This window comes from Anoplolepis gracilipes, chromosome 11, assembly GCF_047496725.1.
Source record: "Anoplolepis gracilipes chromosome 11, ASM4749672v1, whole genome shotgun sequence".
Taxonomy (NCBI): Eukaryota; Metazoa; Arthropoda; class Insecta; order Hymenoptera; family Formicidae; genus Anoplolepis; species Anoplolepis gracilipes.
This window is the reverse complement of record NC_132980.1, coordinates 11,336,615-11,364,379: the sequence shown is the minus strand read 5'-3', so window position 1 is coordinate 11,364,379 and position 27,765 is coordinate 11,336,615. Positions and strand designations below refer to the sequence as shown.

At 41.4% G+C, this 27,765-nt stretch overlaps 2 protein-coding genes across 14 annotated transcripts; one reads left to right on the top strand and one right to left on the bottom strand.

Annotated features, from left to right (window-relative positions):
• On the bottom strand, positions 1–10,865 carry Cdgapr (GTPase-activating protein CdGAPr). Of its 8 annotated transcripts, none has more exons than XM_072902096.1 (8): positions 10,629–10,865; positions 8,662–8,864; positions 7,883–8,020; positions 7,410–7,817; positions 6,963–7,293; positions 6,535–6,868; positions 5,524–6,439; positions 1–5,419 (listed from the first exon to the last, which is right to left on the bottom strand). In XM_072902096.1, the coding sequence occupies exons 2-8, from the start codon at positions 8,731–8,733 to the stop codon at positions 2,948–2,950; spliced, it is 4,671 nt and encodes a 1,556-aa protein (XP_072758197.1). In that variant the 5' UTR covers positions 8,734–8,864; positions 10,629–10,865; the 3' UTR covers positions 1–2,947. The 8 variants fall into 8 exon arrangements, with proteins under 8 accessions (XP_072758197.1, XP_072758191.1, XP_072758195.1 ...); XM_072902090.1 differs by lacking the exon at positions 10,629–10,865 and adding an exon at positions 10,267–10,603; XM_072902094.1 differs by lacking the exon at positions 10,629–10,865 and adding an exon at positions 9,873–10,201.
• Positions 10,866–11,871: 1,006 nt separating this feature from the next.
• On the top strand, positions 11,872–27,756 carry Acc (acetyl-CoA carboxylase). Of its 6 annotated transcripts, XM_072902082.1 has the most exons (13): positions 11,872–12,299; positions 13,537–14,014; positions 14,312–14,591; positions 19,251–19,374; positions 19,490–19,820; positions 20,095–20,392; positions 20,477–20,690; positions 20,777–21,110; positions 21,183–21,643; positions 21,933–25,781; positions 25,857–26,136; positions 26,214–26,494; positions 26,567–27,756. In XM_072902082.1, the coding sequence occupies exons 2-13, from the start codon at positions 13,981–13,983 to the stop codon at positions 27,176–27,178; spliced, it is 7,098 nt and encodes a 2,365-aa protein (XP_072758183.1). In that variant the 5' UTR covers positions 11,872–12,299; positions 13,537–13,980; the 3' UTR covers positions 27,179–27,756. The 6 variants fall into 6 exon arrangements, with proteins under 6 accessions (XP_072758183.1, XP_072758188.1, XP_072758189.1 ...); XM_072902087.1 differs by lacking the exon at positions 13,537–14,014 and having other exon boundaries at positions 11,873–12,299; XM_072902085.1 differs by lacking the exons at positions 11,872–12,299; positions 13,537–14,014 and adding an exon at positions 18,549–18,786 and having other exon boundaries at positions 14,459–14,591.
• The last annotated feature ends 9 nt before the right edge of the window (positions 27,757–27,765 follow it).

Genomic DNA, 27,765 nt, shown 5'->3' with positions numbered 1-27,765 from the left:
TTTCCTTTTAGTGTTTACAGCATTTATATTTATTTTACGTTTTTTTACAACTCTTGTATATATTATAATTATAATCGACAAACAGTGTAGTCTTTCTCATATAACGGAAACAATTATTACGATTATAACTAAAGGGACAAAATACGCCCAGCCCGCGAAAAGGCGTGAGCCGCCTACACTCAAAAACAAGATTACTATATTAGCCTTTAAATATTACATAATTAGTCTTTGTGTATTGGTTTCTTTTTTTATAGAGAACTTTACTCGTAATGGCTTAAATCTTTCGTTTATATCTCGTGTTATTTTCTCTCTCTCTCTCTCTCTTTGCGCCGTCAATAATGGATCCGAGTCTCTACAAATATATTTCGCGAAAAAACCGCAAGAATCTCAACTTATTAAAAATACACATCGCTGGCGGATGTATTATTGTTGCGCGTCAATATTGTGCACACAAGTATATCTCTCCGTCGTTAGGTACCTCGTTTGTAAAGGGGTTTTGTAAGAGCGTTGTCTACGATACCTCTGTATAGAGTTAGGCCATTAAACTACATCCGGTAAAGATATATCCAGGGAAGAGAGATGCTATTGAAAAATCTCTAACTATGTATGTGTATGTATATTTATATTTACATATACATATATATATATATATATATATATATATATATATACACACACACACATACACATATATATATATATATATATATTTATTTTATGCATTAATTAAATGTCGGAAATATACGCGCTACTACGTATGTGCTTGCATGCCGTTCTTAGGCATCGATCTCACGACAAAAATTATATCCGACCGAGAAATATTCAAGCTAAGGTACACGAGCATGCAAAAGGGGACGATGCAAGGAAGGTGTCTCGAGATATAATCGGTTAATACCTCTGGTTTATCGCCGCAAAACACCGACGCTGATAATTAAAAGTATATAGAGTAAAATCTCGGTGGGAGCGTCGTTGTTTGTTAAACGAGAAAATCACGATTTCAACAATATATAACGGCGCTTTTTTTCTTTTTTTTTTTTTTGTTTTTTCTCTCTTCTCTATTATATTCTCTATACGCTCGCAAGAAAAATTTTAACATCCTTGTACGAAATAACAATTTCACGATTTTATCTTTCTAATTCTATTATAAATGCCACGAGTATCTGCGGGAGATCAGAGATTAGAATATGCGATTTTGTTCGCAATAAACGTCTACGGCAATAATAGAGCACGGCTGAAATCATACTCGATAAAATTGTCGCCCCAGTCTTGTCAAACGGTTTTCTCAAAAACCATGTCTCTAAAGAAACGTACTCGCTTTGGGGAAAAAAATTAAAAAAAAAAAAAAAAGAATATCCGCGGCTAAAGAAAAATATTCGTTCTCTTTTTTTCAGAGGAGAGAAGGCAATTAAATCCGCTGGATTAAAAATAAATACAGCTGTAAAATGTAACTGAGCGTCGCGCGGCGTCACATTTTCGTCCGTAATAGCAATGAAATGAATGGTGAGGTAGCTAAACGCAAAACTACTGCTTAGCGATTGAAACTTAATAATAATAATAATAATTAAAAAAACGCGAGGCCACATACAACGGCGCGCGATACGCTCTTCCTAGGATAAGCACTTATATTTAAGAGAACTGCTTAGTCTCGATAGTAATCTTGCTTTTAAGCAAGCCTTTCATCAATAAGCGCGTTTTCGTTATACGAATATATTGTACATATTAATTAATCGAGAAAAAAAAATATTAACATTTCCAAAAGAAAAAAAAAAAGATATCATTATGGACCAGTCCATAATTATAATATAACATTGACGCGCGAATAAACGCTTTATTTATAAGCGTTGAAACTTATGTATGTACCAGAGATCTTTCGATGCATAAATTTTTTTTCCATCAACAATTATTCTCCCATGGAATAAAACACAACTATTTCGTAAACTATATAAAATGGATAACGTGAATCAGATTTTACGTGATTCGTAAAGAAACAAGTTTTCTTTAAAACAAAGTATATAAAAAAAAAAAAAAAAGAATTGAAAATTCTAGGAAATATTTACGTTTTTCCATTTTTTTTTCTATAAAAACAAAAAAAAAAAAAATACTATACTCTTTAAATATCCGCAACGCATGAGAGCAACAGGTGAGTCTAACATTTTGCATATCGATGTCATTAGAACTTTCGCAAGATTGTTAATCCTCTGGTACATACAATAAACATTCCAATTATATGTTCGCTCTAGCATAACAGTACAAAGAATACAAGTAAATATAAAAAATCAAAGAGATAATAATTACAAAGAGAGAACCGTTATTAAAACTTCTAACAATAATAAAAGTGAATATCTTTGAGTTTGTAATAAATTATCAGCTTTAAAAGCGTCCGTACAATTCAGCTAACAATGGCGAAGACGAGTCATAAATCCCAAAGTAACTTATGTCTCATCATCCTCGTAATTCACTGCCGATATCATTCGCAGTGGCACCGATGAGATTCAAGTGAAAGCGATTCAATTGGCTCGCAACAAGCGGAAATAACATTCGTCGAATGCAGCGGCATTCGCATTCGTGAGTAGTACAAATAAGTTTTAGCGTCAATCTTATACGTTGGATATATAAATTCAATAAAAATATACAAGTTATGGAATTTGTAAAGTAGCGCGAAATTATCTCTATCGTTTAGATACATGTTTGTTCGATGTTCCGTTCTAATTAGTTGCCCTATATATTCGCTGCTTTGAAAAACAATAATGTATATATAACAACGATTAAGAGAAAGATTGTAGAATTTGATCGCACACACAGTTGAGTAATTCCATAGCCGTTCTCTATATAATTTGCACTCTTCTAAAATGCAGGTAGGTAATGAATATTGCATTTCTCACACATAACTCTTTTGCTCTGGAACTTATTTATACTACTTTTAGAGAGCAAAATTGAAAAATTTTCATCAATGAAGAGAAGGTCGCGAAGCTCTCTGTTTCAACCTGGTCAACAGCGCCTGCTCGCCGTCGTCCTCCGTCGCCTTGGACGAAATCCCGCGGAAGCTCTCCGATCGATACTTGTCCCTCAAGAACATCCTCCTCTCCTCTTTGTACTTTTCGATTCTCTCTCTGCACTGCGGGTCGCCCAGATCTAGACCGCCAAGATTCCTCAGTTGAATCTTGTCGGAAGCGCTCGCGCCGCTGCCGCCGACGTTAGGCGTCGAGCAATGCTGCGCTTCCTCCGATGTTTGTTTCACCGATAACGTCGGAATCTCTCCCGTCATTCGATGGAACTTGGCCTCGTCCAGGGATCGACTCAGCGCCGCGCGTGTCGCTCTCGCGTGACGAGCTCGCAAACAGGGCGGCAGATGTTGCGACGGCAACTCCTCGGATTTGCCCCTCGCGCAGTCCAATTCCTGCCTCATCCTTCTCTCTCGGACAATCTCCCGGCCGATTTCCGAGTCGAAGCTCCTGCGATCTCGGGCGGTCTCGCTTTCGTATCTTCTTCTCGCGGACGCGTTTCCCAGCGCGGCGCCTCCGGATAATCTCTGCAGTGCCAATTCCTGCAAGATGGCCGCGGTATCTCGCAGAACCACCGTATCGTCAGCGGTCGGCGACGTACTCTGGATGGTCGGAGCGTCCAATGTCCGTTCCATCATTTCGGACGCACCTTCCGGTGCGTGCGCGACCTCGCAGGGTTCGGCTGCGTTCTCCGAGGGAATTCTCATCTCGATGTTATCCTGCATCTGATTAGTCTGCTGCAAACTGGCTACGCACTTGTGACCTTCGTCGCTACGTTTGGAAGCGCATTTACGTACTTGTTGCGTATTACTCTGCTGTTTCTGCGTATTATTGTATCCGAAACTTTGGCACTTGTTTGACAGTTTATTTGAACAATGGTCGTTGTCATGATCTTCCTGCGTCATGGAAACCGTGCTCCTCTTCCGATCGTCCTCGGATTTGTCCGAAAATCTTGGACGATTTATGGCATGCAGGGAACGCTGCGCGCTCGTATCTCTCGATAGATGATGGTAGTTTTCAAAAGTTTCCGTCTCTGTGAACGTCTCCTTTTCTTCACTGCTCACATCGTTCCGATTCGTACCAAATACATTCGCGTTATCAGCTTCGATGTAACACGCGCGAACCTGTTGTTGCTGATCCCTCGCGTTAGACTCCTGATTCGAATCAATGTCTGCCATCGTGCACGAGTAACGATTGCCGTTTTCTCGATCGCGCAGTCGGGAATGGGAGTCGTCCGCGAGATTACCCTCGTTTACGAGATTGAAACTCGTTTGCGGATCATTTGCGCAATCTTCTCGCTCGTGTCTGTGATTTTTCATGTACTTCTTTGCATCTGTAATATCGAGTATCATCCTCTCATTTTCCTGTGTCGATACACGATTTTCCAACTTCGTGTTGTCGACTCCGATGCAGAATGCATCGGCGGTCGAAGTCAACGTAAGTTCCAACAATGTTTCGGAATCATTTTCCGGAGACGTCGTCGGATGTGCGCCACATTCCGAAAAGGGATCATTGGGACTAGTCGATTCGCTGATTGGCGTTGCGAGGGAACCAGTCGTCGTTCTTCCGATAATTACCCAATCGCCGGAATCGTTGCTGCTGTTCGCCACACGCGGATTCTCTGTATTCGTAAACACTTTGTCGGAGTTGTCGCAGATTACAAATCCAGACTCTTGTAGCTCCTGCAGAGTTTGCTCGCACGACATCGGAGAATCGAGATCGGCCGTATTGGATGACGACAATCTCGGTAAATTGGCTACAGCGACAAGATTATCCGGTAAATCGGTAGTGTCGTCGCGTTCCTTCGCTGCGCTCGTCTTTTCGTCGTACGACTTGGACGAGATTTTCACAGACTCGAGCGAGCTCGATCCGCCTGTTGTGTCCTTGCGAGATACAGTAATTCCACTAGATTTCGTTTCTCCGCATAGAGAGGACAACCTGTTACATGACGTCATCTCCATAGTGTTGTTGAAAATCGAAGCAACCGCGCTCGACTGATTCGCAGCTTCATTTTCAACATCCGAAAGTGACATGGTTACATTTGTATCACGCAATTCTACACGTCCGTCACAAGTCGTCATAGTCCTTTCGCATGATCTTAACCCTCTATCTCTGTCTTCTAGGTTTATCGATAATCTATGGCTAGAGTCTGATAGCTTTTCTGAAGATGACACGCTAGCTTCCTTCAACTTATTCGCGTTGCTCCCATCGCGCTCATCGCCAATCTCTAATGGCAGAGTGAAACTTCGGAAACTTATTCTCGGACTATTGGCTATTGGCGACGCAGAGTGAGACGTGCCTTGCAACGTAGCGGGCGTTAACGGGGTAGACGCTTCCGATAGTAACGGTAAATAACCTGGCGTTGGTAACGGAGACGGTGTGTCGATACTATGTATATCCGCATTCGTTACCATTACCTGAAAGATTTCCGAGATTAGACATAACGCATATATATAAATACATAAATGTGCAAAAGTTTTGAATCAAACAAAACTGTTTAGTGTGCTTTAAAATAGTTTACCTGATCGGGACTTTGGCTGTCTATGAAACGTAGCTCAACATCACAGTGCAGTCTTTCTTCCAAACGAGATCGTTTTCTCTTGGATCCGCCGGTGGTGGCAGCGCATTGATTACTCTCGTTTCTTTGGCGACGCGGTGACGCTTCCACCGATGCCACTCCGCCACCTTCCTCTTCCGAAAACATTCTCATTTCTCGCTCCTCTAAATCGAAATTGAGTTGTATCTCTGAGAGATCTAACGGTGAGGGCGCGTTGGGTGCGTCCGCTAAATGATCAAAGTACGAATCATGCGAAACAGATCGACTGTGTCCGCAGGTTCTGGTAGGAGGTGGTCCTCCCAAAAGAGGACCCAAGCCGTCCTCGCCGTCCAAACTATCGGCGCTCTTGACCGGTCTCAGTCGTCGCAGAGAGTTCAAGGAACTTGGCACTGTTTCTACTTGCGGCGGCGTACCGATTTGTCTCGTTTTCCCCACAGCTCCTCTGCCGAACAACGCCCTCCAATTTAGCGAAGGTGATCGCTTCGAACCGTTTCTCTTGCGAGGCAACTCTATGACCGTGTGATAGCGCAACGGTAACCCGGTCGGACCTGCTCCTACTTCTATATAATCGGGTTCACCCCTGAGACTTCTATTGCGCGCCTCTTCCAATGTAAGCAGTCGCGCGGATGTGGTGATCGCCAATGACTTTGGTCTGCCGACAGGACCATCCCCGAATATAAGCTCCGCGTAGCAGACTAGAAATTCCGTCACCACCGCTTGAACACCGACACCTTGAAGCGCGGCTACACCACCCACTTCTAGTTCCTTGCATCTCAAAAGATTCGGCGCCCAGACAATGGCCACGTTACGCGGAGTCATACCTGTTTCCGAGCCACGTGCAGTTACTCTTACCAGATGACGCATCAGATATTCTAATGTTCTGTGTGCATAGAAAAAGATTAATTTTAAAATATATCAAATATACACATTAACGAAATGAGAAAAACGTGACAAAGTGAGAAATGAAACAAATACCTATAATGAGGCGGCGGTAACTTTCTAACTGCATCTCTCATACGTCTCAATCTTTCAGCGTCGCTGCTAGCTTGAACTGCGTTAACAAAAGTAGAGTAAAGCTGATAAGTGCATAACGGATTCGGCAATTCTCTAAAGTACATCTTTAACAGCGACGCAACCGAATGGATATCTTGCAGAATACTCTCGTCGGAATGCAATGCCGGAACCCGATCTTCGTCGAAAGCATTTCGCAATTTTTGAATGTTGGACGTTACGCCACTAAGACGATATATGCCATCGACCAGACCGTGTTTCTCTATAAATTCCGCGCAGCACGTCAGAACGGTAGGCACTACAAAAAAATAAATAATCTTTTTCTCTTCTTTTTCATGGTTGATCTAATAATAATAATATCTAAATCTAAAAAATATTATTAAAATTTATACCATCTTGGCCAGAATTTAGCAAATGTTCTCCCAAATCGCAACCGAATACGCGCTCCCGCAGTATGCCCGATTGCTTCAATCTTCTCCTCGACGGTCGATTTAGTATAAAGGATCTGAAGAAGGCGATCAATTTGCCATGCTTTCGCAACACGGGCTTCACTGGTAATCTCGATCTGACTGTCGTTGAGACCGTCAGGTGACGTGGTACCTTGTCACCGATCACAGCAACGCATTCGGCTGGAAAAAATCCAACTGCGAACCCGTGCTTTCCACGCCACCATGTACTTTCTCCTGCCGGAGGCATGTCTATAACGGATATCATGTCGCCTACCTGTCGCATAAATCACGCTTCGATCAATCATTGCCCAAGTCCTCGTAATGTATACGGTTCGCAATTTAGCCAACTACAAACACTCGAAGCAAAAGTGTTTCGACTGAAACAATTACCTGAAAGGAGATCTCATCTTGTGCCTGAGCGGTGTAAGGTCTAACGGCATATGCCGCGGCGACGGCCGGAGTATTTATAGGACAGGAATCCGATTCGGGTACCAAGATTCTTCTTCCTCGATTATCAAGTTGTAACCAATTCAACACCGGACCGCAGTTTAGGCCCTCGTGATTCAATTGCGAGAACCGGCTCAAGTAATCTTTTAGTATATCACAGGCATTTTTTGGCCGAACATCTGGAAGCTTCGTTAAGGAGGAAAATTTTCTGTCGAATATGCAGCGGTGCAGTTGCTTGTCAAACATGACAAAGTTGTCGTAGGATCTCTGTAACGTCCAGCATGCATCTCCGGACGTTATTCGAATGGCGTAGCTTTCCGAATCATTGGTAGATCCTTCATTGATGGATACCTGAAAGCCGAGTCATATCTTAGATCATTTTCCTCTACACATCTTGCGCATCTTTAACATCTTACCTCTAGAGTACTCAGCTCAACGTGCTCGTAATGAAAGTGAGCGCACTCGTCGAGTTTTGGGAAGCGCGCGATACTACTCATATTGCTGCCAGAGCTAACAGGTGTGCTGAAATCGTCCGTCCGATTACCACCCAGACCCTGCAATTCCATTCGCAAAAAGACATGACATTGATATATTTTATCTTTATATCTAATAAACTAAGAGATAAAAGGCAAATAGGAGCCGAGTTCTGTAATTAGTGAGCATATAATCACTTAATATAAAATCAAAATTAAACACTCTTAAAATCTACAGTTAAATTAGGTGCCTGACATTCTAATTCGTAATTAAAGATGCGAACGTTTTAGCCAATTTCTGGCCCTCTTCAGCGCAAACATAAATAAAATGATACATTACTGATATCGCAAAAAGTTTATGGTTTGTGACAACATGGAATAACTGTGGTATCCTATTTGCCTATTATCCCTTAGCTTATTATTCTCACAGAGCCTCTCACATTGGTTTTATCTTTATAAATTTACAAGAAATTTGACGAGTTTATGCGATGCAACTTTTAAACAGAATGATATACATGTATTCGCATACAAATCTATCCAGCTGTGACTAAAATTGCTGTGGGTAAAATTTCATCGGAGGACAAATCTCTCACAGTTTAACATTCTACAATTCATCTATGATTGATTGAACACAACTATGTACTTTGCGTCATGAATTCTACCACAAATTTGATCTATGACTAAATAAAGATACTCTAGACAAGATATTGAAATCATTCAACCTTTGTTGTCTGAGACTCGATGTCTGTGAGTCTATGTGCACGGGGTCTCTCTTGTGTCGATGGTCCAGGCATCTTTTATAGCCTCTTGGTAAACAAGGACGAGGAGAAGGAGAATCCAGGCTTTAGACACGATTTGCCACGTGCCACGTGACAGCAAGCCTTTACGTTCCTCTCAACCAAACCATTGTGTCTTTTGCAGTTTTCTGTAAACAAAGGCAACATTATTATTTTTGTGACAGAACTGTTAAAGAGATCAGATAAAAACTAATCCCTCTCAATCTACTTTATTGTTTTTTTTTTTTTTTTTTTTTCCAAATACACAGATTATCATGATCAAAATAAAAAGGCGATAAAAATTTTAACCGATAAAATTTTAAGCGATAAAAACACAAGAAAATAATAACACCGACGTCCACGACGAGTACATCCGCAAGTATACGTATGTACGTTCGCGGGGCAGGAAACATCTGTTTTTCATGAATGAGACGAGATCCGGCTGCGACCCTTTTTTTCTCCCAATGGCTCGCCATATACGCGTACTGCGTGTTGCGTTATCACGCACGTTGTAACGCACAGAAACGCACGAAAATAAAAATACAATTGAAAAATTCAACCTACAGTTCTTTTTGCGGACAACGTTTTTTCGCAAACGACGAGAGTGTGACATAAACACGTTTGATTGAACCCTCCGTCAGACAATAATTCCACGAGATGTTTCCACCTTTATAGTACAATACATTCGATACTTTAAGACGTATAAACCGTACCCTCAGGATCGAACGGAATAGCGTATTAAGGAAGGCGAGTCTATTATATACCGACGTCTCTGTGCGCGCGCGAAAGTGCCAATACCCGAAAAGCGCGCACGCACGCACGCACACAAAACACACATACACGTAGAAGGAGAGTTAAGCTTTTAATATCTCGAGATTAAGGCAAGTCTGCCTCGGTTTTTGGCGTCAAACGGAATCATCATCATTACGACCATATGCCATATGATTAGCGGCTCGCGAAACTGCACCGTAATAAAGCGCATAGCGGACGCTATTCGCGCGTACACGCGCGACTCGAGACAGTATATACGAGGACGACGCGTATATTTACATCGCGGACGTAAGTCGCGAATAAAGGAAGGAGAAATGATATCGGATCTCCCCGCGCGCACAGACACACACACACACGCGCGCGCGCGCGCGCGCGCACACACACACCGGCAAAAGTCCGCGAGAGAGAACAGCTGGGTCTCTCTGCAGCTTCCCCCTCTCTCGCTCCCGCTCGCTCTCCTTCTTCTTGTTCGCCACACTGCGTGTGGACTAAATCTCCTCGCACGGGGGAAATAACGGAGCTATTATGTCACGAGCGATCTCTCTCTCTCTCTCTCTCCTTCTTTCACATCCAACGCCCGAATGTTGCGCACGCTCCAAGATAAAACTCGAGAGGGGAAGAGGATGGGCCGGCGCGATTGCGACGCGACGCGAAGCGCCGGATTGATGCCATTCTACAAACAGGGCCGCACACTCTCGTTCAACGAGCTTTTTATCGACAGACTAGGGGGAGGGGGAAAGAGAGAGAGAGAGAGAGAGAGCCACACGTCAAGATACCCACTGGAACGGCGCTCCTGATTTGAGAACCTCTGTCAGCCGGATACTTCACCGCTGGCCGGAGAGAAACGTATTACATGTACGACGAGGACCCGAGCCGTATCCGTCCATCTCCCATTTGCCCCCTGCGTGCTTCTCCAGCTATCAGGGCGACATCGAGGACAGCCAACGCGGCTACCTCGTCCCGGTCACTCGGCCGTTTCTTCCGCGCCGCATCACCGTCGGCGTCGGTCGCGAGAGACGCGGGTGCACACGATCGCGTTAACCTTCGTCGACGCTCCGGACTCTCGGCGATCAAAGACGCTTCTTCCGTTGCGCCGCCCACCCACCGCACCGACCTATGTATGTCTGTCTACCTATCCTTACCTTATTTATTTCTACCTCTGTCCACCTACTCCTGACCTAGCGTAATCCTAACTCTGATCTAACTTTACGCAGCTGTCATAAATGTTGCCAACTTTGCGCGCGTGACACCGGACTCAATTATTTTTCTTTTTTAAATTCCGTGCCATTATATTTTACATATGTATTTATTATTTATTGTTTTATCAATAAAAAATGTCTGCAACATCTCTCGATATATCGCAATATGATGTGGAACATAATATTTACATTATGTCTCTCTATTAAGGAGAGAGAGAGAGAGAGAGAGAGAGAGAGAGCAAATAAACGAGAGAGATAATATATCTTTATAATTAACAAATGTCTTTGTAATCTGTCGATTATTCTTCGAATTCCTTCGTACTCTTATTTTTCATCATTTTCATTCTTGAGGAATCTCGTCGAGATACGATTGATGACAATTTGGCCGCGAGAGCTGTCTGCGCGCCAAACGTGTTGTCGGTATTCAATACTTCGAAACATTTATCTCGAAATTCATTCTTTACAGAATTCTTGATTATTCTACTTAACGCGACGGTGAACACTAACGATTTTAAATCTTTGTCAGACTTGTCCATGATTCTTGCGACTTGCGACTCTACGCCTTTGCCGATGTGTAACTTTAACCTGCGATGTTAAACTCGATTAGAGGGCAACGATTATGAATCAGTTGACATTACGAGATAAGAATAAATGCCAATGAATTAAACATTTTTTTTTTTTTACAAACACATCAGCTTGAATATTAAAAAAGTAAACACAAAGTCAGACTGCTATTTTTAAACTGCGATAAAGAGTGAGAAAGTTTTAATAAAAGTTATTTATCAGAAAATGGCGAGAAGAAAATTTATCCAAATGTCAAGAAATATGTCTTTGTATATTCGCTATGCAAAGATATGAAATATATTATTTTCCGAGACACGGAATACAATTTGACTTATATTCTGTCTTATATTCATGCTTTTATTAAATACGAATCGAGACTCAAAATGATCGCGGATCGTGCGTGTAATTACGATTACGTTCGGGAAGACACTAACGTTATTAAACTTGTTCTATCCTTATTTAACTTGGAGTAGATAACAAAGATAGAACGGTGGTCTTCGCACCAATAGCGTCTCCTCGAACGCGGTCCACATAGGGCGCCTATCCTGACCAACTGCGCTCGTGTCTCGTTGACATTTCGCGACACCTGCCTTGCATAGTTATAAACTTGCATACGCATTGTGCCGACCGGTAAAAACGTGTAGGAAACTCACGCGACAATCGAAAGGCGAATCAGCGAAGAGGTGTAGAACGGTGTCGGTATACACGGTGAAATTTTCGCATTTCTGCATATAACGAGAATCAGTGGTCGCGATCGCGTGTGCGGAAGGGAAAAGTGAAAAAAAAAAAATTGGAATCGCACGGCGAAACGGCGCGACTCGTCGATCCTCGCCAGCGAACGTCCGCGCGAGTGAGATTCGTGAAAAAAAAAGAAAAAAAAATAAAATAGAAGAAAATAAATATTCGAAACGGTAGCAACGATCGGCCGAATCGGGGCCCTTAACGGAGACCAGCGTGACAGCGAGCGACTCGAATGACAGAACAGGAACGGAGGGACGAACCTAACCTCAAGCAGGAGCGGGCGACTCCGCCGCGCAGGATTCGTCACCGGTAAGTCTGCGTTTTGTCTCCGCGAGTACCGCGTGTTTGAGTAACGTGCGAGAGATTCGCCGTCGCACCGGGATGAAGGTACTCGATCGAGAAGAGCGCGATTCCGCCCGTGAAACGTCACCAGCGTGAACGCACGCAGCGGCGGATCGCGCCGCGTCGCGGGGACCAATCACCGTCGCCGGCGCGTCGCCTGACACTCTGCCCGACCAATCGCCAGACACGCCGCTCGTTGATTTTTGACAGCCTCGCCTCGCGAAAATCTATATAAACATCACGCGATCGTCTTCGAAATGTGTATGCACACGCGATTTTCCTCGGTAGAGATTTTACTGAAAGGAGCGTGGATTGAAAAGAAGTGAAAATGTCATGTACGAATTTAGATGGAATATTAATTTTTTATTCTATTTTGTCTCGGTTTTTTTTTTTTCTTTGATAAACGCAGCGCTAATTTACGAGCGCGCTCTCATTAACCCTTGTAAGTCACATTTTTTTTGCTCTATTCTTGTTCACATGAATTACAATGTCTTGATGCAGGTTCAGCTGTCTTAAAGTGCTTGAAAAAAAATCTACAAAAATTGATGTATGTTTCTTGACAATTTCTGTAAAAATATGATCAACAAACGTTAAAAAATAAATTTTTAACTTTTTAATTAATTATTAATATTAAAGCTCCCGGGATATTGTATTAAAATATGGATTAAAAGATCTATATATGTGATTTTTAAGAGTTAAGTTTATTAATGAATTGTCATTTTGATGCGATAAACAACATATTTGCAAAAATTCTCAATTCTATGTTAATGGAAATAAACAATATTTATTTTTGTACAGATAATCGCTTGCAAATACATAATCAATAATCTCATTGATTTTGACGTTTATTTGCATAAATACGCAGGTGATTAAATATTATCGTTTTTCATATTTATCGCGAATATATATACCAATTACATATCATTTTGCAAAATAGTAGCACAATGAAAGATTAAAAACAATTTACATGTCGTACGTCAAACTGCATAAATGTGCAGTGCATAATATATTTTTTTACATATATATAAGAATGATTGCGTTCAGTCAGTCTTTGAAGGTGAAGTATATATATAAGTATATACGAAACGTTTGAATGTTCTTAAATTGTGGATAGAGAAATGAAGCGTGAGCGTCGTTCTGTTCGATGCTCGTGGATTCGCGAGAAACTTGAAAAAGATAAATAAAGGAAATTCATTTCTTAAAGGTGATGAATCGATTCGGAAGTCTTCTGAAAAGGTCGTAAAACTCGACTGGCGGAATCCAAGGTTGATTGGACCGATACGCAGCACGACAGAGTCGCATGTAAAGGATAATCATAAAGTGACCTCGGGATTGGCGGGACCGCCGTGACATCGAGGGCGATGTGACGCAACGACCCTTGAACCCACTTGAGCTTAGCTCGTGTCCGCTCGTACGATATCGCGCCACCGCTACAGTGTAGCGTTATTGCAACAACGTGTTTCGACTTGAACACTCTTGGCGAGTCGGTGGGACGCGCGCGATTCAGTCTTGGACGGCTCCCTTAGTCCAGTGATTCCCTGACGCGGCTTGACCAGGAGACAGGAACCGCATCCGCGCTTCGTTCTTAGATGTCACTCGACGTAGGGAGTGAAGCGACGTCGAAGCGAAGAACGTAGCTATAGGCTGTATGCTACGCCGTCTTCTGGACTCTCTGTTTTTTGGTATTTCTTCAAATTCCGTATAATTGGCATTTTTAACATTTTAGAGTACTCTTTATTCCTTGCTGTCCACGCACACCGTTTTCTCTCTATCTTTTAAACGAGATGCATTCACGGTGTGCACGCTCTTCTTCTTTCCTTTCCTCTTTTTCTCGTCGCTTATTAATTTTTCCAAGTTGTACTCCTCCTCCTCCTCTAAGGAGGAGGAAGAGGAGGATCGTTTTGTCATCTCTAAGACAACGTTGCAAGTCATCCTGGAATCGCTAGCAAGGGCATATATGGCGATTGTGTGTTTTGAAGGTAACGTCGCGGAGGAAACGGAGTCCGATTCTTCGACGGGAGATTCCAGTCAGGAGATCATCGACTGTGTCGCTCCTTCCCCGGGGTCCATTCGCGCGAGAAAGATGTCGGAGGCACCGGTGAGCTTTGTCGTCGGGGAGCCCGACCCCGATCCCGATCCCGATCCTAGCGAGGTACAGGAGATCGAAGATAGCTTCCCGAGCATGGGGAGCGATAGCACCCATCTGCTGGTGCAAACCAATGTCACCCCAGGACTGGTAGAGCGCCGTAAGCGTCTCAGGTGATTGTGTTTCTATATAATAACAAGTGGATTCTCCGAAGAAGGATTCCCTCTACTTCGCAAGACGGGACTTTGTTACAAATGTCTCATCGTATATATACATATATGTATATATATATATATATATATATATATATATATATATATATATATATATATATATATATATACACAGTTTCGACTATCTAGATGAAACCTCAAGTATCGGGGTGATGTAGTCGAAAATTCGTAACTTTTTTACGCAACGCTTTCTTACGCAACACGCAGCGTAAATAACACTATATTTATGAATCAATTATGCGGTGGGAGAGGTGGGGAAAGGAATGGACGAGGAAGAAAAGAACGACTTGGACGTATATTCTCTCTCTTTGGCACTTTAATCTTTTTCACCTCTGAGACCTTGTGACACTAAACGTTTGAATATTCAGGCTGTTATATACGTTCTATTCGGAGTTAAGAAAAACAAATTTTTTTTTTTTCAAATTCACAAACGTAGCACCACGTGTCCTCTCAAGGTCGTTATTGCATTCACGTTTTAGATAAATCGCGGAAAATTTATCTAAAATTTTTATATTTTTCCATTATATTTTTTCTTTTACGAATGCGCTGCGAATTCGATCTTGCAGTGATTATCGTATCACGCGCTAAAAGAAAAATATTTTGCTAATGTAGATAGATTTCTAAATGTCTCGATTAAAATTTATCGCTACTTTTTGTATCTGCTAAAAAATTGTTTGTCACATATAGAATTTATAACAGCAATATTCTAGCAATACTTCTAGAAAATTTAGACTCCATTGCCAAAAATATTAATCACAAATATAATTATCTTTAACAAGATAGACACCACAGAAAAATGTTCTGTCTAAATTATACTAATAGTACTGATATAAATTCTGTCTGTCATTTAAATTGATCAAGTGCAAAATATATGCAGTATCACAGTCGTTGCTAATAATTTATCTGTTTCAGTTCATTTTTTTACATCTAAAAGATTTTTCTTCACGTTGCAAGATCATTTTTTTGAGCGCGAGATACTCCGAAAGAGCTGATAACGCGCGAAACGAAAAAGATGATTTTCTCTTCTTTTCTTTTTTTTCATTTTTTTTTTTTTTTTTTTTTACTATAATTACGCAAGTCCATAAATAAGGTAAATCGAACATGATATCCATAATTTTTCGTTAAAAAAAGCAGCTTTTAAAAATGAAAAATATGTCGAATCGAAAAATTGTGTCATTTCCTTCTTTTTTCATAAATATCGAGAGATATCGCGAATGAAGAAAATAATACGTAACATACGCATATACATTTCACGCTTCGAGTCTTCCTGAGCACGAAAGTGTAACCATAGTTTACGAATTCGTAATCTTTATTCATTGTTGCTTTAGCATGAATACGCGTAATGTGGCAATCGTACGAGAGAATAATTTGAAGATTCTGATAAAAATAATTTTAACCTTCACAAATTCTGTTTTAACATATAATTGATGACGATAGCTTTTTGATTTGTGTATATGCGCGAAAAAGCTTGATAAGCAACTTTTGAAATATTACATCACGCATCATATCGATACACGTGTTGTTATGCAACATTTTTTCACGTATTATTTTATTATTTTGCGCGATACGAAACTCTATTTATGACATTTAATAAATGAAATATCAAGAGACAACTATGAATTATCCGTGACAAAAATTAATACATTTGGTAGCATTAAAATAAATATTTATTTTATGTGTGTGTGTGTGTGTGTGTGGATATAATTTAAAAATATTATCTTATTATTGTTAATATTATCAAACTAACTGTTTCATTAGTGACTACACACAAAAATTAAATTACAAATTTTGATTCAGAGTAATAACACGAGTAAATCTTTTTTAGAGAGGTCAAAATCATGAATAATTTTAAAAACTAAAAATTTTTTGCGCAATATTAAATTCATGAATCTCTAATGCATTAACTAGATGTAATCATTTTTGACACATGATTTGCAGAATTGCTTCGACAAGAAAGTATGCAATCATATTTCGAAATATCGTTATATCATAATTCCAAAGTATGTATCGGGTATTTCTTATAAATTAACTTTTTGTCTTATCCAAGTATCTTGACAATTTCCTATAATTACCTATAATTTGAAAAAAATCAATTAAAAAAAATCAGTTCTTTCATTTAAAATAAAATATCATCACAGTGACATTTCGATAAATCTCGAAAAAAATTTAAATCACGATTAAAAAATTGTATTAATATTTAACTTTTTGAACTGTTTCTTCTCATATTTCCATATATTTAAATTTTCACATTCTATATTTTAGATTAAATTATATATACGATATAATTAATGAGAAAAGAATAAGTTTCGCAAATATATCGGAAGAGAACATATATACAGGGTGTATGTACATTTTTGTATTAAACTTTTCGTTCTAAAACGTAAAGAACCTACCATTAAAATATTTACCGGTCATTTCGGAGCACCCTGTATACGTGTTTATTTTTTCTATTACGTCACGCAATAATTACAATAACGAGATTAAAAAAGGAAAACCAATTGACATATTATTCCTCTTAGCTCTAAGCTCTAATAAAAAAACGTTATTAATTATTATAAATGTATCATACGTTTTTTCATAAATATCATAAAGAAGGTAGGGGAATTCTTGCGGTATTAAGCAATGAATAGTCAATCGGATAGAGAAACTTGTACTTGTCAGTAAACGTTCGCCTTTCTACCAAGACGGTCTACACTACGATAAGTGTATTACGTATTCGTTCGTTTCGTTCTATCGTTTTCTTTTTTGTTTCATTTTTCAGTGGTAAATAGAATTTTGCAATTCAGAGAGCGCATAAAGCCTGTACATGTATCGCGTAAAAGTTTTCGTGATAACTAAACGATAACAGGTACTTATTGACGTGTGCAAGACTGACGTCTCGTATTAAACGAAAAATCATAAATTATCACTTCTACGGAAAAAACCTCATTTTGCTTATCTCATCATGCACAGCTCCTTTTTGCCAATTTTACATGATTTTTAATTTTTTCTCACTATATCCTTTTTTGTCTATATTATTAATTATAGAATGAAAAATATTGCGATGTAATTGACGACTAACGTGGTAATGTTTTTACGATGGCATAAAGATAATATGATTATAATATGTATATGTAAGAACACATGTAAAATTCAAGATAGTTTGCGTGATCATTTATATGTATATCTCAAGGTTGTACTGACTACTGACTGCAACTTTAAAAAGAAACATTTTTTTATATTTTCCTGTCTTTGTCGCATCATTTGCATTATTCACAAGCGAAAAGCAAAATCAAGTTGATCCCTTGCTGATTTTATTGCGCGAATGATTTGTCAAGCATCCGGTTATTATCCTGGATTTCACACATGTTTCTTAATATCCGCCTATAGGGTAAACTCGGATAAGATGGCCATAGTTTTTTAAAATGCAAAAAACATATCTTTATTTTTTAATAGTGTTTGGCATATTATCTTCCCTGAAGCTTAAATTACGTAATATTATCGAAATTAAAAGGAAAATATTTCATAGAAATTTTATATTATCAAAATATCTTACCCAACTTTTAAGGAAAAGATGGCCATAGTATTTATAAAAAAATGGTAAAAACGAAAATAAAAATCATAGGTCATATAACAATTTATATATCTTTATAATATGTCTAACGTCGATTACGATAGCTTAACTGTAATTTATTCGATATTGTAAGAGTTTTTAGAGGACAAATGAAAAACTTTGCAGGTAGTCAAAAGTAAAAATATGACACAGAGGATTCACAATATCGTTATTTCGAGTAATGTATGCATGTAAACTACTGTAAATATCGATTATCTTTGATAATGACTAAAAAAGCGCACTAGGTAACGATTCTTGAAAAAATTGCAGCCTATGGTCATCATACCCTAGTTTATTCTATTTAGATGTTGAATATTTGGAGCAGTTTTGATTTTTGAGAGTCGCGATGAAGCGGATGAAGAGATTTGTGTTGGCGCAAAATACGGAGAAGGATAAAAATTGGAAGAGCTCGGATAATCTGTTGATGCGCGCGGGATCTAAAACGGACACGAACATGAGCGGCAAATGCACGAAGAACGACGGGTTCGACGTGGAAAATACTACGGACGAGAAAGCGACTCATCTGTCAACTGTAGTAATAACGTAATCACATTTTACTTTCCGGATGTATATGAACAAGCTTCATAGGCCGACAAGCGTGTCTCGGAAAAAAGGAAATTTTAATCAATGCTGCGAGAAAAATAATCGCCAGATAATTATTAATCGAATTGACTCAACTGGTATAAAAAAAAAAAAAAAAAAAAAGAAAAACAAGCGATCGATCGACATACTTTACGTCATATTCTTTTGACAATATGAAATGTTTTTCCTCGTAATGAATGCAGTATAACTGACTGATACTTATTTATGAAATTTTGCGATAAGAATATATATGTATATAATATTCTATTTTAGATTTATACATCTGTATATTCATATATTTTGAATAGAATATTTATATACCTGTATAAAATATAAATATATTCTGTTTACCATACATATAATTTAAAAGAATTACGATAATATATAATAAACGCATGCTTATACAAAGATATGTGATTTGACAGGCCCAGCATGTCGCAGGGTACGGTGATGATTCAGGCGCAAAATCGACTCCAAGAGAAAGACTTCACTGTTGCGACTCCCGAAGAGTTTGTCCATCGTTTCGGAGGCACCAGGGTTATCAACAAGGTAAAAAAAAAAAAAAAACGTACATTCTAAAATAATGAGTGGGCTTTAAAACGCGAGCAAAACTGTCAAGCATCGACGCCTGCTACCTTGGATCTTTACATTGGATTGTTTCCAGGTGCTGATCGCCAACAATGGCATCGCGGCGGTTAAATGCATGCGATCGGTTCGACGCTGGTCATACGAGATGTTTAAGAACGAGAGGGCTGTGCGTTTCGTGGTGATGGTCACCCCGGAAGATCTCAAGGCAAACGCGGAGTACATTAAAATGGCAGACCAGTACGTGCCAGTACCGGGTGGGACCAACAACAACAATTACGCTAACGTGGAACTAATCGTTGATATCGCGATACGTACTCAGGTCCATGCAGTTTGGGCCGGATGGGGTCACGCTTCGGAAAATCCGAAACTTCCGGAACTGCTCCACAAAAATAACATCTGCTTTATTGGTATAAAAAAAAGATACAACAAATCAGATTTTAATGAAAAAAAATACAACCGCGTTTCTCTCTCTCTCTCTCTCTCTCTCTCTCTCTCTCTCTCTCTCTCTCTCTTTCTTTTTGGCTGTTTTGAATATATATTGTACAAAAAAATCTATAAGACCGATAAGTCGCGCGGTCCGTTGGCAAATTTCCTGCAAAACTTTTAATACACTCGTACACACACGTTTACGCTTAATTTTATGCCGGTGTGCATTTACACTCTCTCACATTTCCTTGACAGGACCATCCGAGAGGGCCATGTGGGCTTTAGGTGACAAAATCGCGTCCAGCATAGTCGCTCAAACTGCGGACGTGCCGACTCTTCCTTGGTCAGGATCGGAATTGACAGCGCATTACAGCGGGAAAAAAATTAAAATATCGTCAGAACTTTTTAAGAAGGGATGCGTGGCCACTGTGGAAGAGTGTCTGGCGGCGGCCAACAAGATCGGCTTCCCGATCATGGTGAAGGCGAGCGAAGGTGGCGGCGGTAAAGGGATCAGAAAAGTTGAAAATGCCGAGGAGTTACCCGCCTTATTCAGGTAAACGTCAAAGTCGCCACAGAAAAGAATTTTTTTTTTTTTTTTTACATTTGTTTTTATTGCAAAGATTTCTAATATTTTTAGACAAGTGCAGACTGAAATACCCGGTTCGCCAATATTTATTATGAAACTGGCCAAATGCGCTCGTCACTTAGAAGTGCAATTACTAGCCGATAATTATGGCAACGCGATATCATTGTTTGGACGCGATTGCTCGATCCAAAGGAGGCATCAAAAAATTATCGAGGAAGCACCGGCTGTGATCGCTAAGCCAGAAGTTTTTGAAGAAATGGAAAAGGTAAATAAATGTCGTTAATTATAACCTTGGCATTAATTAAGGCATTTTTATCCATTACGCTATTTATTGATATGTTTGAACTACAGGCGGCTGTGAGACTAGCAAAAATGGTAGGATATGTTAGTGCCGGTACCGTAGAGTATCTATACGACACGGCTGGCAGATATTATTTCTTGGAGTTGAATCCGCGTCTTCAAGTGGAACATCCTTGCACCGAGATGGTTTCGGATGTAAACTTACCAGCGGCCCAGTTACAAATAGCGATGGGTTTGCCGTTACACCACATCAAAGATATACGTCTTTTATACGGTGAAAGCCCCTGGGGCGACAACCCGATCGATTTTGATCAACCACGTCATAAGCCTCAACCATGGGGTCACGTTATCGCAGCTAGAATTACCAGTGAAAATCCTGACGAAGGTAAAATCACTTCTTCTTTACTTGGCGTATATGAATTCTGTATATAAATTATAACTTGGATTATTTTTTTAGGCTTTAAACCGAGTTCCGGCACGGTGCAGGAGTTGAATTTTCGATCATCCAAGAATGTATGGGGCTATTTCTCGGTCGGCGCTTCGGGAGGACTTCACGAGTTCGCTGACTCGCAATTCGGTCATTGCTTCTCATGGGGTGAAGACCGCAATCAGGCTAGAGAAAATTTAGTCATAGCTCTGAAAGAATTAAGTATCAGGGGCGATTTTAGGACCACGGTCGAGTATCTCATTACCCTTCTGGAAACGGAATCCTTTCAACAGAATAATATAGACACTGCTTGGCTCGATTTGCTGATTGCGGAACGTGTCCGCAGTGATAAGCCGGATGTCTTATTGGCTGTCACCTGCGGAGCGCTTCATATCGCCGATAGAACAATCACAGCCGCTTTCACCGGATTTCAGACAGCTTTAGAAAAAGGCCAAATACAAGCTAGCAATGATTTAGATAACGTTGTCGATGTAAGTTCCTTTTCGACGTTGATCAAATAATACACAACAACAACTTTTTCGAATGTAATCTTGTTTAGGTTGTACTTTTGCGTTTTTTTTTTCTTTCTTTTTTTATAGTATCGGAATAAAATTATCAAAGAGAGAATTTTTAAAAAATTCCCCGAGTCTTAATAAATCAGGAAATAATAAAATTTCATAAAATTTTATTATTTCCTGATTTCTTCAGGTACAAAAAAATTCTCCGAGAATTCCAGATTTTCCATGTTTTTCCAGAAAGTACATATCCTACATGTTACAGGTAGAGCTTATTAACGATGGATACAAGTACAAAGTACAAGCTGCCAAATCCGGTCCTAATAACTATTTCCTCGTGATGAACGGTTCTTACAAAGAGTTAGAAGTACATCGGCTGTCGGACGGAGGTTTGCTGGTTTCACTGGACGGTGCGAGCCTCACGACTTACATGCGGGAGGAAGTAGATCGTTATAGAATAATGTTGGGAAATCAGACATGCGTCTTTGAAAAGGACAACGACCCATCCTTACTAAGATCACCGTCCGCTGGCAAGCTAATTAATTTTTTGGTCGAGGACGGCGGTCATGTGGGCACCGGTCAGGCATACGCCGAAATTGAGGTGATGAAAATGATTATGACCGTCACTGCCAGCGAAGCAGGTAGCGTCTTTTATGTGAAACGACCTGGCGCTATATTGGAAGCCGGTACCCTAATCGCGCATCTCGAACTGGATGATCCATCACTGGTGACGAAAGCGCAAGAGTACACGGGACAGTTCCCAGCGGCAGCAGCGCTCGCTGTACCGGAAAAATTGAACCACCTGCACGCCAAGTACCGAAACGCTTTGGAAAATACCTTGGCCGGATACTGTCTGCCGGATCCGTATCATTTACCACGTTTACGGGAACTAATCGAGAAATTCATGTGTTCATTGCGTGATCCCAATTTACCGTTACTGGAACTGCAGGAGGTAATCGCTACGATATCCGGCAGAATTCCGATCTCGGTGGAGAAGAAGATTCGCAAATTGATGTCGTTATATGAGCGAAACATCACGTCAATCTTAGCCCAATTTCCCAGTCAACAGATTGCCGCCGTAATCGACGGACACGCGGCGACTCTGTCCAAGAGAGCTGATCGCGATGTATTCTTTTTGACGACCCAAGCTATCGTACAATTAGTACAGAGATATCGAAATGGTATACGTGGTCGAATGAAGACCGCCGTGCATGAACTATTGCGACAGTATTACACGGTCGAGAGCCAGTTCCAGCAGGGTCATTATGACAAATGCGTTTCCGCGCTAATAGAAAAGTACAAGGATGATGTAGCGACCGTTACGGGTATGATTTTTAGTCATAATCAAGTAACGAAGAAGAACGTCTTAGTCACTATGCTGATTGATCATCTGTGGGCCAACGAACCCGGTCTTACCGATGAACTCTCAAACACGTTGACCGAACTGACTAGTCTGAATCGCACGGAACACAGTCGCGTCGCACTGAGAGCCAGACAAGTGTTGATTGCCGCCCATCAACCCGCCTACGAACTCAGACACAATCAGATGGAATCGATATTTCTTTCAGCGGTGGATATGTACGGACACGACTTCCATCCGGAGAACTTGCAAAAGCTCATTCTTTCCGAAACATCCATCTTTGATATTCTTCATGACTTCTTTTATCATACTAATCGCGCGGTGTGTAACGCCGCCTTGGAGGTCTACGTACGACGGGCTTACATCAGTTATGATCTCACGTGTTTGCAACACTTGGAGCTATCCGGCGAAATTCCACTGGTATACTTCCAATTCGTTTTACCTAGCAATCATCCGAATCGTCAGAATCAATCCTTGGTAGATTATAGAGCGGGCGCGATGGTAGCTTTCCAAGATCTCGAGCAATTTAGCCAATACGCGGACGAGATCTTGGATTTGTTGGACGATCTATCGAGCCCTACACCGATAGTTTCTGCAAAATTGTTGGAGGCAGTAGACGCTGCCGGTAGCGAGTCGCGACACAGCACGTCCATCAACGTGTCCTTAAGCATGGCGGCGGATGGAATGTCGTCGTCCGCGACAGCGGTGCCAAACGACAAATCCACCGAACCGGTTCATATATTGAGTATCGCGGTCAAAGAGAGCGGCACCGAGGATGATGCCACTATGGCCCGAATGTTTGGAGATTGGTGTGCCACCAATAAAGACGAACTAATATCCCGCGGCATCCGTAGAGTGACGTTCGCCGCGCTCAAGAAGAGACAGTTCCCCAAATTCTTCACTTTCCGTCAGCGAGAAGGTTTCGTCGAGGACAGGATCTATCGGCATCTCGAGCCCGGTTGCGCCTTCCAATTGGAATTGAATCGTATGCGAACGTATGATCTCGAAGCGCTTCCGACGTCGAATCAAAAGATGCATCTCTATCTCGGTCAAGCTAAGGTCGCCAAGGGCCAGCAGGTTACCGATTATCGTTTCTTCATTCGTTCGATTATACGGCACTCTGATCTTATCACGAAAGAGGCGAGCTTCGATTATCTTCACAACGAGGGCGAACGTGTTCTGCTTGAGGCTATGGATGAATTGGAGGTCGCGTTCTCGCATCCTCTCGCGAAACGCACCGAGTGCAATCACATCTTCTTGAATTTCGTCCCCACGGTCATTATGGATCCGAGTAGAATAGAAGAAAGTGTTACTAGTATGGTGTTGCGATACGGACCGAGATTGTGGAAGCTGCACGTACGACAGGCCGAGATCAAGATGACTATACGGCCCGCGCCAGGGAAACCGACCTCCAACGTACGTCTCTGTATTGCCAACGACAGTGGATATAGCATTGATTTACATCTTTACACGGAAGCCACGGATCCAAAGACGGGTATCATTCGTTTCGAGTCTTATCCACCGACAGCGACGAATGCAGCGAATTGGAGGCCGGGCCCTATGCACGGACTACCGATCTCTACGCCGTATCTGGCCAAGGATTATCTCCAGGCAAAGAGGTTCCAGGCACAAAGCGCCGGTTCGACTTACGTCTACGATTTGCCGGACATGTTTCGGCAACAAGTCGAGAAACTGTGGCAGAAATACGTGGAGGAGAGGCCACTGAACGATGATCAGAATCCAATCGCGATTCCTAATCCGGTAATAGATGTCGTGGAATTAGTATTAGATGGGGAACAATTGGTCGAGCAGAAGCGACTGCCAGGTGAGAACGACATTGGGATGATTGCGTGGCGATTAATTCTCTACACTCCAGAATGCCCGTTTGGTCGAGACGTTATACTCATCGCCAATGATCTCACGTGCCAAATAGGCTCGTTCGGAATACCCGAGGATTTACTGTTTTGCAGAGCCTCCGAGAGAGCGAGGCAGCTTGGATGTCCTCGGATATATTTTTCGGCCAATTCTGGTGCCCGTATCGGTCTCGCGGAGGAAGTGAAGGCTGTCTTCAGGATTGCATGGGAGGACGAGAACGAACCGGAGAAAGGTTTTAAATATATATATCTCACGCCGGATGATTATGCACGTCTGGCATCCTTTAACTCGGTGAAGGCTTCATTGATCGAGGATCCCGCGGGTGAGTCCCGTTACAGGATCACGGACATTATCGGCAAGGACGACGGCTTAGGAGTGGAGAATCTCAAGCACGCCGGTCTAATTGCGGGCGAAACGTCACGGGCCTACGACGAAATCATTACAATCTCTATAGTGTCGTGCCGCGCGATCGGTATCGGTACTTATCTAGTGCGTCTCGGCCAGAGGGTGATACAGATTGAAAACTCGCACATTATTCTGACCGGTTATCGTGCTTTGAACACTGTACTGGGCCGCGAGGTTTATGCCAGCAACAATCAGCTGGGCGGTACGCAGATTATGCACAACAACGGAGTGTCTCACGCGACCGACGCTCGGGACTTGGACGGAGTGGCGACCGCCTTGAAATGGCTCACTTACTTTCCCAGAAGTAAAGGTGCTCCGTTACCGATATTATTACCCGTCACCGACCCGTTCGATCGAGAGATCGCTTATATGCCCACAAAAACGGCCTACGATCCGAGATGGATGCTAGAAGGCAAACTTTGCACCGAATCGAATACTTGGGACAGCGGTTTCTTCGACCGAGGATCCTGGCACGTAAGTGCTTTCTTTTCTCTCACATTTTTCAACAAATTTTCATATCGTTAACTTGCTTTTCTTTTTTACGAATAGGAAATAATGAGACCGTGGGCGCAAACGGTGGTGACTGGACGAGCCAGGCTCGGTGGTATACCGTGCGGTATTATTGCCGTTGAAACGAGAACTGTTGAGCTACATTTGCCAGCTGATCCCGCCAATCTAGATTCCGAAGCTAAAACCGTGTCTCAAGCGGGACAGGTTTGGTTCCCGGACAGCGCGTATAAAACTGCGCAAGCTATCCAAGATTTTGGAAGAGAGGAGCTGCCATTATTTATCTTTGCCAACTGGAGAGGCTTTTCCGGAGGCATGAAGGGTGAGCTTTCGCGATCGTTGTTTGCTTAATCTTTACAGTTATTTTATAATCTCTCGCTCTTTCTCTCTATCTTATAGATATGTACGAGCAAATTGTCAAGTTTGGTGCCTACATCGTCGACGGACTGCGACAATATTGCAAGCCAATATTCGTTTATATTCCACCGAATGGAGAGCTTAGAGGTGGTGCTTGGGCGGTCGTGGATCCTACAATAAATCCTCGTTACATGGAGATGTTTGCCGACAATACCAGCAGAGGTGGCATCTTGGAAGCGGACGGCATTGTAGAGATTAAATTTCGAAACAAGGACATTGTGAAAACTATGCATAGAGTCGATCCCGTTATATGCAAGCTAAAGGTAAATACAACGATTTCGCATGAAATCGCTTCAAGTCTCAATTCGTTTATAACGCGTACTGCATCTTTTTAGGAGAAATTATCAACCGCAAATACGGCGGAGGAACGAATCGAGCTCGAAGCCCAGATTCGTAAACGCGAGAAAATTTTGGAGCCAATGTACCGTCAAGTCGCCATTTATTTCGCCGACCTGCACGACACGCCAGAAAGAATGTTAGAGAAGAACACAATTCAAGAGATAATACCGTGGAAGAAGGCGCGAGGATTATTTTATTGGCGATTACGACGTAGGCTTCTGGAAGAGGAAATTAAGAACCAGATCTTATCGACGCAGCCGAGTCTCGATGTCAGGCAAGTGGGCGCAATGTTGCGACGCTGGTTCATCGAAGACAAGGGAACAACGGAATCGTATTTGTGGGATCAAGATGAAGCCGCGACCTATTGGTTAGAGGCACAACATAAAACGGACGATAGTGTCGTGTCGCGTAATATAACGTGCGTGAAGAGAGACGCGGTGGTGACACGTATCAAGGACGCTCTGGATACATGTCCGGAGATCAGACTGGACGTGGTTCTAGAAATTGCGCATAGATTACAACCGGCTGAACGAGCGGAGTTGCAGAGAACATTGTCGCAGTTGGAAACAACGGGACAAGAACACCAGGACACGGACGTTTCGTCCTGAGTGTGTTTTGCGTGTAAGCGTACTTGTCGTACGCTTCGTTCATTCCAGCTTGTTAAATGTTCGTCATTAGTACAATTCATCGTCAAAAACTATAATTATTCGTATCAGTTTTCTTGTTATCGAAGGTTAATAATTTAATAATCAAGTAGGAGATGTTTCAAATAGATAGTATGTTTCAAAAGCTTTTTAAATGTCGATAAACTTTAACTTTTTGAAGACCGAAGAATCTCTTTACTCTTTGGCAAGGGTTTATCAGGATAGTCCGATTAGTTCGTTGACTCTGCGCGTAATTTCCAATACAAAGAATGCTCGACATACATATACTCGCGAAAATAAATATTTTATATAGAAAAAAAAGCACGTCACTGCCATTCTGTGACCATGTCGAGAGTCTATGGATTATATTAACGTTGTGATGTGAGGAGAGATTCAAAATTCTCGAAATATCGCATGTTCCTTCAGCTGTGTTCCTTTGTCGCAACTTTTGAACTTTTAGAAATTAAACATCCTCATAATCCATCGCAAGTTTGGAAATGTACAAATTTATATAAGTTATTAAAATCCACACAATTTCAGTATATCTCATT

Bases quoted from the DNA above. Each gene is read 5' to 3' on its own strand.
- Acc (XM_072902082.1), top strand. From the start codon at position 13,981: ATGCTACGCCGTCTTCTGGACTCTCTGTTTTTTG. The intron at 19,375-19,489 runs GTAAAAAAAAAA...GATTGTTTCCAG, and splicing joins GCACCAGGGTTATCAACAAG to GTGCTGATCGCCAACAATGG. The intron at 21,111-21,182 runs GTAAAATCACTT...TTATTTTTTTAG, and splicing joins CAGTGAAAATCCTGACGAAG to GCTTTAAACCGAGTTCCGGC.
- Cdgapr (XM_072902096.1), bottom strand. From the start codon at position 8,733: ATGCCTGGACCATCGACACAAGAGAGACCCCGTGCACATAGACTCACA. The intron at 8,021-8,661 runs GTTGAATGATTT...ATGGAATTGCAG, and splicing joins TCGAGTCTCAGACAACAAAG to GGTCTGGGTGGTAATCGGAC. The intron at 7,294-7,409 runs GTAATTGTTTCA...TTTATGCGACAG, and splicing joins AAGATGAGATCTCCTTTCAG to GTAGGCGACATGATATCCGT.